Source organism: Bison bison, unplaced genomic scaffold, assembly GCF_000754665.1.
Source record: "Bison bison bison isolate TAMUID 2011002044 unplaced genomic scaffold, Bison_UMD1.0 scf7180017864378, whole genome shotgun sequence".
NCBI lineage: Eukaryota > Metazoa > Chordata > Mammalia > Artiodactyla > Bovidae > Bison > Bison bison.
Genome location: NW_011494950.1, coordinates 859359 through 876197, shown reverse-complemented (window position 1 = coordinate 876197; position 16839 = coordinate 859359). Strand labels below are relative to the sequence as shown.

At 41.0% G+C, this 16839-nt stretch overlaps 2 protein-coding genes across 2 annotated transcripts in view; one reads left to right on the top strand and one right to left on the bottom strand.

The window, feature by feature from the left end:
- Window positions 1-10630, top strand: part of SKIV2L2 (superkiller viralicidic activity 2-like 2 (S. cerevisiae)) — a 91594-nt gene extending 80964 nt beyond the window's left edge. Inside the window, exons 25-27 of the mRNA XM_010857155.1 lie at window positions 81-243; window positions 8890-8994; window positions 10343-10630. Coding sequence (XP_010855457.1) covers window positions 81-243; window positions 8890-8994; window positions 10343-10395 — 321 coding nt within the window. The 3' untranslated portion in view covers window positions 10396-10630. The remainder of the gene's footprint in view (window positions 1-80; window positions 244-8889; window positions 8995-10342) is intronic.
- The window catches only part of PPAP2A (phosphatidic acid phosphatase type 2A), a 196180-nt gene continuing 188515 nt past the window's right edge, over window positions 9175-16839 (bottom strand). Inside the window, exons 10-11 of the mRNA XM_010857193.1 lie at window positions 11791-11967; window positions 9175-10986 (exon numbers count right to left, since the gene is read on the bottom strand). Of these exons, the coding sequence (XP_010855495.1) occupies window positions 10855-10986; window positions 11791-11967 (309 nt within the window). The 3' untranslated portion in view covers window positions 9175-10854. The remainder of the gene's footprint in view (window positions 10987-11790; window positions 11968-16839) is intronic.

Below are 16839 nucleotides of genomic sequence, written 5' to 3'. Positions count from 1 at the left end.
ACCGGCTTTGGAAGCGTAAAAAGAAAGTGATATGGGAGATCATAAGTAAGAAATTTGAAGCATATCTTTTCTTTTCAAAGGAATGTGCTAAAAGAATTGCAAAAGTTTCAGCAGAGGCCAAATTGGAAATTGATGAGGAGACTTACCTAAGCTCATTTAAACCTCACTTGATGGATGTAGTGTACACCTGGGCGACCGGCGCCACATTTGCCCACATCTGCAAAATGACGGATGTCTTTGAAGGTATGGTTGAGTGTTCTATATATATACTTCTTTCTGATATAAGAAATATACTTAGAATGACATTGACTTACCAAAAAGAATATTATATTATTTTTAATTTTGGATAATAAAAGGAAATCTGCCCATGTAGGGGTTTCCCTGGTGGCTCAGTGGTAAAGAATCCGCCTGCAATGCAGGAGACCTCTTGCAATGCAAGAGATGCAGGTTCAATCCCTGGGCTGGGAAGATCCCCTGGAAAAGGAAATGGCAACCTTCTCCAGTATCGTTGCCTGGGAAATTTCATGAACAGAGGAGCCTGGCGGGCTGCATGCAGTCCATGGGGTAACCAAAGAGTCTGATTCGGTTTAGTGACTAAACAACAACAACCTAATGTCTTGCTATATAATTCCACCAAATAATAGCAGAGCTGAAAATGCTGTCCATTGCATACAAAATCAAATAGGTACTTAATTTAACTGAAGAAAAATTTTAAATGAAAAAGTAAAGGTAAAAGAAATACAAAAGGAGTAATTATAAGTGAATTATAAGAAGCAAATAATAGGCACAGTATATAAAGAAAGCCATATTTAGAAATTCTATAATCATTGCAAAAATATTAGCTTATGTAGATATATATAGTGGTAAATTCTGTATACATTGAACTTTCTTAAAAATGAAAATAAATGAGCTTGGACTTCATAGTGATTAATGTAAGATACTTAAAATATTATTATTTCTTATCTATCTATTTTGAGATAAATTATTTTTAACATACCCTGAATTATATGCTTTTCACCCAATATTATTGAAGACTGACTAATAGGTTACTGAGTTTATGAATCAGTGATTTTTGTAATGCATAGATTAAACATCACAAAATCAGCTGTGAGCCTTTACTTTACTGCATTGAATTTTATGGGTTTTAAGGTTTTAAATATGAAGATCGCCTGGAGAAGGGAAAAGCTACTCACTCCAGTATTCTGGCCTGGAGAATTCCACGGACTGTATAGTCCAGGGGATCACAAAGAGTCAGACACGACTGAGTGACCGTCACTTTCATTTTTAAATTAATTGTGTGCTGTTTTAGTCCTTTCCCTAAAGTTTATTTCTAAACTTCCATTAAATGGTCATTAGTATTATGGTCCCAGAATCTTTCTGTGAATACTGTACTCTGTTATGAGGATGGTGATTATTTATTAGGTAAACAGTGTGCCAGGCATTGTGCTATAATCAGCATTTTATATACTTTAAATCTAATCACTAGTGGCACATCTGAGTAGATACTATTTGCACTTTGCACAAGGAGACTGATTTAGAAAAGGTAAATAATTTGGCCAAGGTCGTGGAGGTGTACCACACGACGACAGTATGTTTGAATTCTGGACTCTGTGACTGCCCGCCACATGGTAGTTGATTACTTCATCTAAAAACCGTAATACCTCATCTTTGAGTTTTGGATCACCAAGAGGATTCTTAAATACTGCCTAGAATTGTGCCATCTCCATCCTCTGAAAATGCTGTAGGGATGGTCAGAAGGCCTGTCATAACTGATGGTGTGAGAAGAGGAACACGTGACACCCTCACCTCACTTAACCCACAGAAACCCAGGGGGTGTATGACAGCTTGTGTGTTTCAGAGATACAAAGGCAATCAGGTACAGGATCACCACTCTTCAGTATAACTTCTTTTTGGAAGATAGGAATGAAACCGTGACTGTTCTGTGCCCAGATTCTAGAATTACTAATATGCTAGCTCATATTTGTGTATCTGCTTCTCTGAGAAGGTAGGCACAGCGGCATGAAACAGTAGTGGTGCATTGTGTGGTTTATTTGTTTAAGAGAAATGAAGGAACAGTAGACCTAGAAATAGAGGAAGGCTTGTAAAATTATCTTTATAGATTATTTTTCTATTCTTTGTACTTAAGTGGGAAAGTTATCACGGTATGGAAGATAAATTGTAAAGTGTTAAAATTGAAGGTAGTTTGTATTTCTGCCACCTATGAGTTGATGTTTTCCCCCACATATGAGCAATTCCTGAAATCAGTATTTTTACCTCTTTTCAATTCCTTGGGGCTGTTTTGATGTCACAGTTTGCTCATGAAATCTAAGATTGAAAATTAAGGGATTCATAACTATAACTTGAAATTGGGTCTAATATCAACACAGTTTTCATGGCACCATTATGTCAGCTCTACCTTTTCTTTCTAAAACTGGAATAGACTATATATTGGCTCATAAAATATGTAATTAAACAGCAAAAAAAAAAAATACTGAGAACCTTGGGATATTAGGATATTGTTTCCTTTCTCTGGCATACTGTGTCTCCTTGCCACAACCTTTTTTTTTTAAAAAACTGGTGGTGTTTACTTTATCCACTTCAGAATAGCCATTCTCTCCTCGTCTTGTTACGGCACATGCTTGATATAATTGGAAAAGTACTATAATCACAGCTCTACCCCTAGTATAGTGTGTCTTTACTTTTATGGGCAGAAAATGACTACATTGGAACTTTTCAGTGTGCTGTGGTCAAGTGTCCAATCATGTCATGAGCCTCTCAGAGGTAGTTTTAAGAACTTTTCAAACATTAGCTGGAGCTAGTTAACCTTGAATGGTGGGTACTATTTATTTGCCTGTACAAACGCGGTACGGTGCTCTTCCCTGTGCAGGACGGATTTGCTTTCCTTTAAGCACATGCCGTCAGGAAAGCTGCTGTGACAGATTATCATGGAAAACTGTTCGCTGCAGTGCTTACGTCTGTCAGGGGTTTTTTAAGCAAATGCTGTTTTGTGCATTCCCAGTCTCTGCCCCACCACAAGTTCTTTTCATGTGCCTTTCAACTAGCATAGCTTTACCCTTCCCTAGGAGAGGATACATCAGTGTCATAAGGGATTTTCCAGCTGGTTTGTTTTTTTTACATTTGCTAATAGAGTAGCATTTTATTAGTATGTATCTTTTCTCTATTTAACTTTTGGCACAATTTTAGTACTAAATGACTTAAGAATTAGCACCTGATTCTTACTCTTTTGATGAATAATTAACTGAGACCCTAGTGGGACCAGGAATTGTGCTGCATGCAGTACAGGCAATAGTCTCTGCCCTCCCAGAATGTTTTCAGCCTGAGCTGGGATCTAATATGGTAAATGATTGCAGGAAAGTGTATTTATGATTCTAATCTCAGGCCTCAATAACCACTTAGATAGGAGGTATTATATCAGATTTAGGGCATGAACTGGAGGAACCACTTTTGGGAATGCCAGCAAGTTGGAGGTAGAAATAAATACCTCTCCAGGTAAAGAAATGTGTTGATTTCTTCTATCCTCAACTAGAATGTTTTGTTCAAGAACCACATGAGCCTGATGTTTGTAAAACTGCCCTCGTGTGCTCAAATGTCCTTCAATCGGGTGGATAGTTAAATTGTGTTTTATTCATACAGTGGAACAGTATTCAGCTAGAAAAAGGAGTGAAGGACTGATTCGTGATAGTATATGAACTTGAAACACTTTAAGGTTCTAAGTGAAAGGAGGCAGACACAGAAGCCACCTACTGGATAATTTCATTTATGTGAAATGTCCAGAATAGGCAAAGCTATAGAGAGACAGAAGTAGATTTGTGGTTACCATGGACTGGTGGTGGGTGTGACTGCTTAATGGACTTGGGTTTCTTTTGGGTTTGATAAAAAGATTCTAAAATTAAATAGTGGTTATGGTTGTACAACTCTGAATATACTAAAAACCACTGAATTTGTGCACTTATTTAAAAGGGTGAATTTGTGTTTGTATTGACTCTGCCGGATCTTAGCTATGGACACGCGGGGGTCTTTGTTGAGTGGGGCGGGGGGATCTCTCATTGCAGCATATGGATTCTGAGTTGTGGCGCTGCGGCTCTGTAGTCGTGGCCCTGGGACTCGGTAGTCGTGGCGCTGGGGCTCGGTAGTCGTGGTGTTGGGGCTCGGTAGTCGTGGTGTTGGGGCTTTGTTATATCCCTGGGGCTCAGTAGTTGCAGCTCATGAACTTAGTTGCTCTACAGCATATGTGATCTTAGTTCCCCAACCAGGGATCCAACCATGTCCCTTGACACAAGGGAAGTCCCCAAAGGGTGAATTTTATGCCATGTGAATTATTATCTAAGTGTGCATTCTTCCAGAATGGTGATATAAACCTAAGTATAAAAAATGGGTAGTGACGCTGGGGCACATGCTTTAAAGTGGTAGATTTTGTGTGTATTTTACTACAGTTTCATTACTATTAAGGATTCAGTTTTACTTTCCACTCTGGCAAAACCAGAAAAAAGGTTCGTAATAAACCATTTGGTTGTTAGTGTGTGTTTTTGTTTCTGGTCAGCTTCAGATAGCCTGGGAGGAAGGGTCATGGCCTTTTATCTCTTGTCTTACACTTAATCTAGGTGGTCATAATTGATGAGGCAGAAAGATTTCTAAAGCTGGGAGTAAGGAGAAGCCTTGGATTACGGAGAACTGTAGTAGGTAGGAAGTGTACTGGGAGGTTCACCTCTTCCCAGGAGTCTTCATGAGTCTCCATCAGGAATAAATAGCCCTTATGCTGCATGCAGCTGTGAACGGTGTGTGTGCACACAAGGTGATTTCTTGACAAGACTGAGGCCGACTGCCACAGCCATTGTATATGCAACCCTGTGTCTCCTGGCCTCATTTCTTAATTGTTCTCATCTCATCTGAAACTGTCAGAACTCAGTTTTCCAGAAATTGAGTTGGCGTGAGCTATATCTGGCTATATCTGAAGTAAATATATATTTACTTCATATGTTTGGTCTCTGATAGCTTTTGCAGATTCTGGCTGTTAACATGCTGCTGCTGTTGCTGCTGCTAAGTCGCTTCAGTCGTGTCAGACTCTGTGCAGCCCCATAGACGGCAGCCCACCAGGCTCCTCCATCCCTGGGATTCTCCAGGCAAGAGTAAAGGAATGGAGTGCCATTGCCTTCTCCACTATTAACATGAGTTTCTCAATTTGCAGAAATACCTAAACAATACCAGGTTATCTATGTTTCCCGGGACACATTTGAATTCAGTCAAAACAATATTTGTGAGCACAGGCAGCTGACTGGCAGCCTGCACAGCAAACATTTATGAAGGGCTCCATTTCAGTTCCAAATGGCCTGCGGAATCCATTCTTTGCTTTTTGAAGTGCTGTATATTTACATTTTTAACTATTACCTAATTTTATTTTCTTCAAATAGAAGTGTTTGCAAAACACACATTTACTGTCTAGTTGCACGGGTAATCTGATGTTCTTTACGTTCTCCGTTCCAGCCCCCCGACCCTTTAGACACCCAGTGTTATTGCGATTGGATTTCCTCTTTCAATGCAAAGCAGTACTACAGCTCAGCATTCTTTGCACTGAGAACAGAAATAACAAATAGAGCCAGCATTTATTGAGTTCCTATTGTATTACTGCCACTTACTAAGCACCCTGCATACATTATTTCATTCATTTCTCATAATAACCCCATTTAGGTTTAAGAATTATTATTATCTCCATTTTATAGGTGAGTAAACTTGAAGATTTTCACAGGTTAATAGAGAAGATTTGAAAGGAAAAGAATGAATTCACTTTGTGAAACTGTTGAGTTTGAGGTGTCTGTAATATGTGTGGGTGATCAACTTTTTGTTGATCCAGTAATAGCATCTAGGTAGAATAGCATTGTTTTGTTTTTGTAACAGCTGTTTTTTATAATTGTGGCCTAGAAGTGAGTAACTTTCACTTAAGTAAAAAATGTTACAGCAAAAATGAGTGACGTGCTAATGACTGAACTTCATGAAATAGTATCTTTAAAGCTAAAACTTAGGGTCCACAAATGATTATCCTGGTACAGAAATATCAGACCATCCAGAACCTTATGTTTGAATCAGGGCTGAAACAGACTCACCAGGGCTCCTATTGGCATTTGAATGAATGGTATTAGATTTGGGGGCAGTAGAGGAGCACTCTTCCTCCTGGGATGCAGGGGGTCAGGGATAGGCTCCTCACCTGCCCACAGGACTGCAGCCCTTGTTATTATGTTGCTTGTGCCTGCACAGGGGTGCCAGTAAAGGGCAGTAAGAGCTGAAACACACATCCAGGGGAAGAGATAAAAGTAGGTGCTGTCCATTTATCAAGTCATGAATTTACCAGTGGGTCTAGGGGATGCCACCTTCTGACCCCACAGTGGTTAGTGGCCAACCTGGCAGCTTCCTGTTCTTAGGGAATAGGCTAATACTCTTACCTGTATTTGTAAAGTGGTTGAAGGTCCGAGATTCTTCTTCCAGGAACTCAGCCTCACAGTTTAAAAGGGAAGCCATTGCTCTAAAGGGTGAACCTGAAAGTCATTAACCCCTCTAGGGTTTCTTGTTTGTTAAGATGGTGGTAGGATGTTGGAAGTAGCCAATGACATAGTCTCCTCCTACTTGGGAACATCTTTTGTGAAATCATTTTTGTTGTTGTTGTTAAAGGTTACTAGTAAAAGCAGCAGCAAGTCTGTTTTTCATTTGTTCAGTTAATTTTCAAAATCTTAATATAGCTTATTGGTGTTAGAATCAGTTGTCTCAGTAACAGAAAGTAAATGCCCAGGTAGGTATGCTTCCTCATTCTCTTGGAGACCTGCTATGAAGGGGCCCCACTACTGCTTAGAACTTCCCTTCTGAGCCACAGTTCTCTTTCTAGTCATGTAAAGAGAATTAGGATGCAACTGAGATTCTTGTGTTTCTGTCTGCCATTATATGTACCTCCAGGTGGATCAGTCTAGTAATTCATTCTCTAATCCTGTACTTCAGTAGCAGAGTTCTCCTGGACAAAAATTGTATCATTTGGTGTCTTCAGAAGCCATAGTCTGTAACCTCAGGATCACATTAAACTTTCCTAGTAATAGATGTAGCTCCAGCAGAGGAGGAGGAGATTGTTGTGCACCAGCTCGGTACCTGACACTTGGAACATTCTGCCTCATTTAGTTTATAGTGTTTCCCTAGCTCAATAATACAGTCCCTCAGGCAGTAGATGGCACATCTGAATCGTAATCCCTCGTCTTCCTCTCCAGAGACTGTGGTCTCTGGCTCTGAGGCTCGTCTTACAGGCGATTCCAGATCCTCACTGCTCTCCTTGCACACCTTCCTCACTTGTGCCAGCTTTGTGGATGATCACTTCTGCTTCAGAGGACAGGCAGGTGCCAGTAGGCTGTCTTAAGCTAGAAACTCATGTGCATATCTCTTGTCCCTTACTCTCTCCTCTTCAGAGGAAGTCGCTCTCGATTCCAGGGCCGCCTTCCACTCTTCTGCACCCTCTTCGTTTTGAATCCCATCCTTTCTGCTGCCACTTTGGTAGTTTGTATTTCTCATCCGCATCTTCTCCAGTTACCAGCATAACATACCGTGTTTAAGAGCAAGAGCTTTAGGAGTTAAATCTCCATTGTTTTTCTCCCTTGGGCACATTGGACCATAATGTGGAGGGCATTAAAAGGTAAAAAGAGCCCTGAACACAGTACAATGAGTGTTTTACAAGACACATGTTAATAAATTATTCCAGTGTTACAAGGCACTGGCACCCCATTCCAGTTCTCTTGCCTGGAAAATCACATGGATGGAGGAGCCTGGTGGGCTGCCGTCCATGGGGCCGCCAAGAGTCAGACACGACTGAGCAACTTCACTTTCACTTTTCACTTTGATGCATTGGAGAAGGAAATGGCAACCCACTCCAGTGTTCTTGCCTGGAGAATCCCAGGGACGGGGGAGCCTGGTGGGCTGCCGTCTATGTGGTTGCATAGAGTCGGACACGACTGAAGCGATGTAGCAGTAGCAGTGTTACAAGGAGTTAAATAAGAACCTGAAGTGTGAGGTCACAGCTTGCATACCAGAGAGAACTGATACTCCTCTGTATTTCAGGCATTAAAACTAAAATCCAAGAGTTTTCAACTTAGGTAGTACTTAGAGAAAGAATCCGGAGGCTCCTCCTCGTGCAAGCCTGACAGAAGTGCAAGTGTGTTTACAACTTCACCTTTGATGCAAACACTTGTCTCAGGGAGTCAAATCCCAATGGGAAGGGACTGATCGCCTCTTCTATGCTTCATTGAGGATACACTGTGTGAGGAAATTATTGCTGAAAGAGCCTGTTTAAGGTCCAGAAGAATGATCGATTGCACCTTTAAAATGAAAATCTGCTTCTGTTATTCCCTTCCTTAAACATTCTCCATTGCGTTCTCTTCAGAGGGTAGTATCCAGAGGCCGTGGTAGGCCACGCCCAGGGCCCACTGTGGTCTGTTGGGCATTTCTGCATTGCCTTGGTGGTCTTGCCTTGTCACTGCCTGACAGTGACCTTATGCATAAAGGACCCAAATCATATGTCACCTTTGCTGCCCTTCATCCATGTTGTTCTGTCCTCTGTTCCCAGGGCATTTTGTGTACTTCTGTAAGAGCAAGTGTCAACACATTATAATAAATCCACGCCTCTCTCTACCGTTAGGCAAAGACGGGAATTAAACTCTTCATCCTTGTGGCCTTCCTGGTGCCTAGCAGTCACTAGTCAAGTTTACTACTGATTTACTGCAGTACAAGTTCCTCAGAGGACTGTTGGTTAATCATCCCATGTTCGCCTTCCTTGTGTCTTAACAAAAGTTCTGCTTTTCCTGATTATTTACACTTTACAAGTGATTTGTTTGTTTTTCTGTCCAGGCAGCATAATTCGTTGTATGAGGCGCCTGGAAGAACTACTTCGACAAATGTGTCAAGCAGCAAAAGCCATTGGAAACACTGAGCTGGAAAATAAATTTGCAGAAGGTCAGTATCCAGCCCATAAGGTTTTTCTAGTAATTTTTGCAAATCCTGTTGAGATTTGACCTCTTGACCACAACCTAGGAGAACATTTCCAGATATTCTTCACTGGATTGCCATGGCAGGCCACCTAGTAGCATTCAAAGAAAATATCAGTGTGTGTTGGAAACAGTTTGTAAATGAATATAGATAAAATCTCAAAATATTTATTGTGCACTTATTGTGTGCCAGGCATTGGTTTAAGCACCAGGGAATACAGCAGTGAACAAAAAAGACACAAACCCCTGCCTTCATGGCGCTCACATTCTAGTGCAGGGGGCGGACAGTAAACAAGTCAACAATTAAAATACATCAGGTAGTGATACAAACGAAGGAAGAGACAACAGAGAATTGAGAGATAGATATGATGGCCTAGAGCCCCTCCATATATACTTGATGTACTGGAGCAACAGGCCCGTGTGGCTGGAGCACAGTGAACAGTGAATCGAACAGCAGGGGTTGGAAGAAGAAAAGAATGGTCCTGTAGGCCCTAGCACTCAGCTTTTTCCTCTGAGGTGATCGGAGGTTTTGAGCACAGGAGTGGCGTGCTCGGGCATGGGTTTCACCAGGCAGTTCTTGCTGGTGCATTGTAGGCAAGTCTGTAGATTAGCTCGGTGGAAGCAGGAAGACCAACTCGGGAAAGGCTGGCTACATCATGGCGGTAGTGCCGGCGAGGCACACGCGCTTGCGCATAACTTCACGCCATCTGTCTGCTGGCCGAGAAAAAGGACTGAAAGCACCAAGAATAGAGACACGGTGCTGCTCTGAGTTGGTTGACCACAGTCAAACCTACTGATTTTGCTATCTACTTAGTGTTCTAAGAAGTTTGCAGAAACTGGCTTACGTCATCAACATTGTTAAATAGAGCAGACCTATTGAATCACTGTGGGTTTAAGTCTAGTTTTGTAAACTTTCGAACAGTTTGTCCTGCCTTAGCCCAGAAAGAATTTCACATGGTAACTGAAATATAGTGCCTTCCATTGTAGGCTGAAAATTCATGCTTTGGGGTAACTAACTTCTTTTGACAGCTTATTCTTTCCAAGTTTTTAAAAATAATTTTGGACACCCCTAGCCCCGCCACACATGGGGTACTGTAGAGTCAGGATTCATAAGAACAGGGGTCTGGTTTCGAAGTTTCCCGTTTCTCAGAGATGGCTATGAACTCCTCCTCTAGGTGTCTTTCAGACCAGCAAGGTTTTGTATTTTCCGAATTGCCTTCTCCCCAATTTAATGCGAATTGTTAAAAAACCCCAGTGGAAGGGCATTACATTCTTTGTGGTCTTGAAAATTTACATCATATTTTCTTTTCCCTTAGGAATCACCAAAATCAAGAGAGATATTGTGTTTGCCGCCAGCCTCTACTTATAAACAGTCAGCTAAGGAATGTGGAATTATAAATTGTTCTCCACCTGTCTGATTACAATCAACTACAAATGCCTATAAGTATTGATTTGGTTTTCCCATCTCAAGACAGTTGTCCTGAAACATTTTAATATGTATTATATTTAAATCAAGCATCATTCTAAGAAAGCATATTACATACACATTTGTACATAAGCGTTACATTTTTTAATAAAACAATGTACAGGTGGGGCATTGTTTAGTGAAAGGCCGTTGAAATTTTTTAAAATGAACTTAGAGCTATTAGATAACCGTTGTGTTAACTGTAACTATATACACACAGGTAAAGTAGGCATCCAGGAGGTACAGTAGCAGCAGTCCCTTAAAGGCTTGTACACCGGGAAGAAAGACGCATCCTCTTGCCTTCTGGTTGCAATCATTTTTCTTTAGAAAGCAGGCCAGCTTCATCTGGGCACTGTGCCACCTTCAAGGCTGGTGACTGTTTCGATAGTGATTCCCCGTCGTCGGTGTTTCGTGTAGAGTTGTATGAGAATCCTCCTCTTTTCTTTCTTTAAAAGGAGAACTTCTCTTTTTGAAGAAATCTGATACATATACAGCCTATGTAGAACAGATAACATTTAGAATGGGGCAGAGTATCAAATGATAAAATTTTAAATAAGTTGAAAAACCATAACAAAAATTGCAATAAGCAGTGTTCAAAAAATAAAAGGATATGCATTACAGGGTAAAAGTTAAGGGTACTAATAAATTAGTGGCTGGGCTTCCCCGGTGGCTCAGTGGTAAAGAACCTGCCTGCAAAGCAAGAGATGCAGGTCCACTCTCTGGGTCAGGAAGGGCCCCTGAAGAAGGCAGTAGCTACTCACGCCACTATTCTTGCCTGGGAAATCCCATGGACAAGAAGAGCCTGGCAGGCTAGAGTCCATGGGGTCACAGAGAGACGGACACGACTCAGTGACTGAGCAGCAACAACAAATTAGCAGCTAACAGGCATTTTTGTTAAAGACATTCTGAGAGTTGCTTTGTTATGTCTTGGGCAAAAAGCTTCACTCTGCCAGCCAGCCCTTAATGAAAAAAAAAGTGTCGTTCTTCATGTAAATTATTTTCAATTTATACCAAAAAGAAAACTTTATACCCAGGGCTTTTTACTATTAAAAAGAAAAAAAAAAAAAACTTAGTAAATTTTTTTAATAACTTCTGCAGAAAGTAAATAACCTAGGTATTATTTCCTGTCTGTCCTAAAATGACTTTTAATAACATTGGGGTCCTTACCCAGTAGCAATTATTGAGCCACATTCTCTGCCTTAACATAGTTTTCTCATTTCTCATTGGAACCTTTTTTTCTACTTATTTGTCCAAGTGTTTGTCAATTTCAAGATGTAGGCTGCTACCATGGATACTTACAACTAATATTGCAACCAGAGCTCCTTGAATGAGTCCAGTCAACACATCACTCCAGTGGTGTTTGTAATCAGAAACTCGAGAAAGGCCCACATAAATGGATGCAGCAACAAGACCAAATTGCAGTGTAGGGCGTAAAAGTCTTGCCCAGTCTCCCTTCATTCTGGCTTGAAGGTAAAGCTAATAGAAAAGATAGGGGGAAAAAAAGTTTAGTATACCAACCGAAGACTATATTTTATATTAAGTATCACATTTCTAAAAGATTGATGTTTTAAATGATAGCATTAAGTATTAATGATCATTAATCAGTGTTATATATGGAAGAAGGCTTCAGGCAAGCATTCTTGTACTCATGAATACCTAAAAATTAGTCCCAAAATAAAACGAAAATACACATTGCCCTAGTAACAGTTTACAAGAATTTATTACCTGTCTAGTGCTCTAGTTAGACCATTCTCCAAATTATAAACAAGGTAAGCATCTCTGTGTGTATAACCTAGGACTTCAGGGGCTGCTCCTTCCCTTCCATTTTGAGTTACAGTGGTCATTAGTTCAGTCTTGGGATCAACTGCTACTGCTCTGAGCACAGGTTGCCTTACCCTGGGCCAGGCTACTGTATTTTCTGCCCAGCCTGTTTAGGAACTAAGTTTGCTTAATTCACCCAGACAATTTACTTGAGAGTTCCTCTAGCCTCAAATTATTTAACATGAGTGACTGAGACTAAATAAATATTCATAAGTAAATACAATAATCTGCCTAAGTAAATAATACAGTCTGTAGTTTAGTCCTGATCCAGTAAGAGTATTCTTTCAATAGCACCTGTACCCTTTAAAGTTCTAGGATTTTTCCATACACTATCAGACCTGAGAATCTCCCCTTTGCTGTGTCAGCCTGCCCTTGACTTTGGTGCATCCCCAAAGACTGTAATAAAGAACAAATTTGGAATAGTTTCCTATGAACACCTTTCAGCAAATATGGTCTTTTTCCCCCATAACTTCTATCTAATAATATAATTCTTAATATTCATTTTAAAAACTCTGTTCAATAATTTATGGCTTATCAGATCAGATCAGTCGCTCAGTCGTGTCCGACTCTTCGCGACCCCATGAATCACAGCACTTACTTAAATGCAGTCTGCAGAAAACAATTTATGTGGCTGTGCCCACTGACCCTGCCTATTTAAAGTAGATAGATAAGTCCATTCCTAGTTCTCTGGGCACTGCTGTGCATGTTCAGTTCTTAGCACCTGGCGAAGACACAGAGGTGGTCTAACTTTATCAAGTACTTTATAGTATAAACATCTAATCCTAAAAGAGCGTACCAGTTGTTTAACTGAGTTGAATTAATTAATAGGCTGAAGTGCTTTTGGCTTTCTGCAGAGCTCCTCTCCCCTTTTTGGTTTGCTGCTGTTGAAGCTATAAACAAGTACAGAGTAAGAGGCTTGTCTCAAGATTCTGGAGGTGGCTAGATACTTGGTTCTAGATGGGGCAAAGTTACTTAGCATGTGCTAGGCTGAAGCCAGTTAGGTACCACAGCTGTGCCAGATAAGATTCACCTCATTAGTTCTACCTGGAAATTTTTTGTTCATTTTAAGGAAAACAATTCTTTAACTAGGAGCCAAGTTTTACATGTTATTATCCGAAAGTTTAGTTGTCTCTCTTCTAGTTCCTGTTAAGCTATCTTTCCAGATGATGGTTAAAGGCATCAGCTATTTAGACTATAAAAACATGTACTGAGGAATTACAAATACTTGACACGAATGCAGACGTATTAGGGAGAACTGCACCCATCCCTGCTAGGAACATAGTTAAAAAACAACTCTCAAATGGACTTAGGGATTTATTTTATACTTCCAACATAAAGGAAACTCAGGACTTTGAAGGTTCTTCCTCAATTAGGATTCTAAAATCCCTCTGTTTCTTCCAAAGAATTCTGACTTTGACTTTAGGTAGCCCACACACATGTGTTAAGTAAGTATTATTTTGCCCCAATCTCTTACTCAACATCCCTGTGAAAATAACATTCGCTTATGGATCAATAACCAAACACACTGCAGTATACTCTAGGTGAGATCTTCCGCCTCTAAGTACCTAATTAAATAAGAGTCTGTGTTCATCTCTTCTGGGAACTAATGGCCATGGCTTGAGTAAAGGCTCTTGTTACAGAACAATTCTCAGCTCTTGAGTGAGACTGGCTAATTGAATGGGCTTCCTGTTTGCCTGTTTTGTATCTCTGGGTCCAAGGCACTTGATGTAGCAAAAGCCAGGCACCACCTCTAGCCCTGCTCTTCCCTGTGAGGACTTTGGTTTCAGTAGACCCTCAAGAGGTAAACACACTGACTGTTGAAACTTGGGTCACCTGTTGACATGCCCTGAACTCCAGACCTTGACAACTGACCTCCTGTGTTGCCAGCCGAAAGTCTGTCCTACATAAGCAGGTCCAAGAAAGCGTACAATGCTGACTTTCTGGGGGCTCCACTTCCTAAGCCTTTCTCAGGTTCCACAGTGCAGATCTTTTAAGCTCCCACCCTCGTGCAGATCTTTTAAGCTCCCACCCTCGAGAGGCACTAGAGATTCAGCTTCCTCCTACCACTCATTTAATGCTTTCCAAAATCTTTACCTCTTGCTTATTGTCTCCTTTTCCATTCTTTGACTTTGTGGATTTATATATCTTTTTCTATTCTACTCCTTGTCTTTTGACAGGGGAGAGGAAAGCATATATGTTCCTTTAAAAACAAGTCTCTATTCCTCCATCTTTCTCTGTCTCCGAGAAACTGAATATCTGATATATCTCAGCACTGCTGTATCAGAACTAGATAGGGGGACTGCTCATGCTTTAATGCCAGAGTTGAGAATAAAAAGGCTTTGTAACCTTTGTTGCCTTTGCAACCTCCACTCTTCCCCTTCTCCCTACACACGCATATGTTAATCACATATGTACTACAAGAAGGAAAGCATTCAATTGCTTATATCTTAAGATTTAGAACTTCCAGAACTCCATATCCAGTGCTGTGTATGGTACCAGACTGGCTGGCTCAGTGGCAGCATCTACAATTTTCAAATTTCCCCACTGGGGGAAACTGCCAATCCACAGACAAACCGAAGGGCACCACATAGCCCTGACTGTGAGAGGGCACACAGTATGACCTGCAGCAGACTTGGCCCGGAAATCTGCTGGGCTGCATCTGCTCTTGGGTTTATTTATGAAGGAACTGTTTAGTTTTCACAAGTTGTAGAAACGGTACCTAACAGATACATGATGGGCTGCTGGCAAACAAAAGCTATGGTTAGACAAGAACGAGCCATTTAATAGAAAATGGAGAAGAGTGGCAGCCACACTGCAAAAAACCAGGTGGCCAGGGAGACAAGTGGAAATTCAGCTTTCTGGTGAAGTAGAAAGGTCACAACTAGAAATAAAAGACAAGCTTCTGGCAGGACAAAAGCAACCTGCAGCACTTCACTAAGGTGCTCCCCAGAAGCAGAGGCTTCACACTGTGATACTGCAGCTTCAGGAAGCCCCATGGCAGGACAGCAGAGGGACAGAGAATGAAACATGCAGCTACCAGTTCTGTCAGCAGAGCAACCCACAAAACTCCAGACAGCAAAGGAAGACTTGTTGACATAAAAAGGCAGGCTGAAAACAGGGACTACCTGGAGAAGGAGATGGTGTCCACTCCACTCTTGCCTGGAAAATCCCATGGAGAGGAGCCTGGAGGGCTACAGTCCATGGCCATGAAGAATTGGAAACGATTTCGCAGCTAAACAACAACAACAAAACCTTGTTTTCTTTGGAATCCTAACTCTAATAATCAGAATTAAACCTGCTGTCATGCTTTCTGTGGCAGGTTGATACCCTACCACTGCTGTCATCAGTGGTATTTCTGATGCTGTTTTTCTTAAGTGACATGTTGAAACAAATAGCAGTCAAAGTTCCCTGGTGAAATGCTTTTGGGTCAAGATTTGGTCAGATCTTTGTTCTGGGCTCCAGGTGACTTCCCGGATGGCTCAGTTGGTAAAGAATCTGCAATGCAGGAGACACAAGAGATGGGGTTCCATCCCTGAGTTGGGAAGATCCCCTGGAGAAGGAAATGGCAACCTAGTATTTTTGCCTGGGAAATCTCATGGGCAGAGGAGCCTGGCAGACTGCAGTCCGTGGAGTCGGAAGGATCAGACACAATTTGGCAACTAACCCACCACAAGCACCACCAGGTGGCTAAGGAATGTAGGCAGGATCCCTTCCCACAACCGGTCAGCAGCCCCACTGTGTGAGCTGGTTAAAACTGTCTTGGGGGGACTTCCCTGGTAGTCCAGTGGCTAAGACGGAGTCAATCAAGAGCTCAGAGCCAATCTGGTACAGCCACTGCGTGTGCAGAGCCTAGTTCAGTCAGCAGAAACTAGTTAGAAGAGACCTTATGACTCGACCAGTATCCTCCATTAAAGGATCTAGTTATACAATCTCATTTTAAAAATTCAATTAAACTGCTGAATAAGGTATTTTTTGAAGCCGGTTTGTTTCTGCCTTTCCTCAATTGACTGTAACATGTAACTCCTAAATGCTGTTGCCTCATAAAGTCTCTTACTACAGGCACATCTGTATTAAGCCATACCTGGAGATGTGGCTTTGGTTTCAGACCACTGCAATAAAGTGAATATCATAGTAGCGCAAGTCTCATGAATTTTCTGGTTTCCCAGTGTATATACAAGTTATGTTTACACTATGCTGTATAGTCCATTAATGTGCAGTGGCATTTTGTCTAAAAAAAAGTACATACCTTAATTTAAAAATATATTATTACTAAAAAGTACTAACAATCATCTGAGCCTTCAAGTAAGTTGCAATTCTTTTGCAACACTAATATGAAAGACCACAAATGACCATAACAAATAGAACAGTAATGAAAAAGTCTGAAATATTTTGAGAATTACCAAAATGTGACACAGAGACACAAAGTGAGCAAATGCTGTTGGAAAAATGGCTCCAATAGACTTCCCTGCAGGGTTGCCAGAAACCTTCAATTTACATGATAAAGTGAAGCACAATAAAACGAGGTGT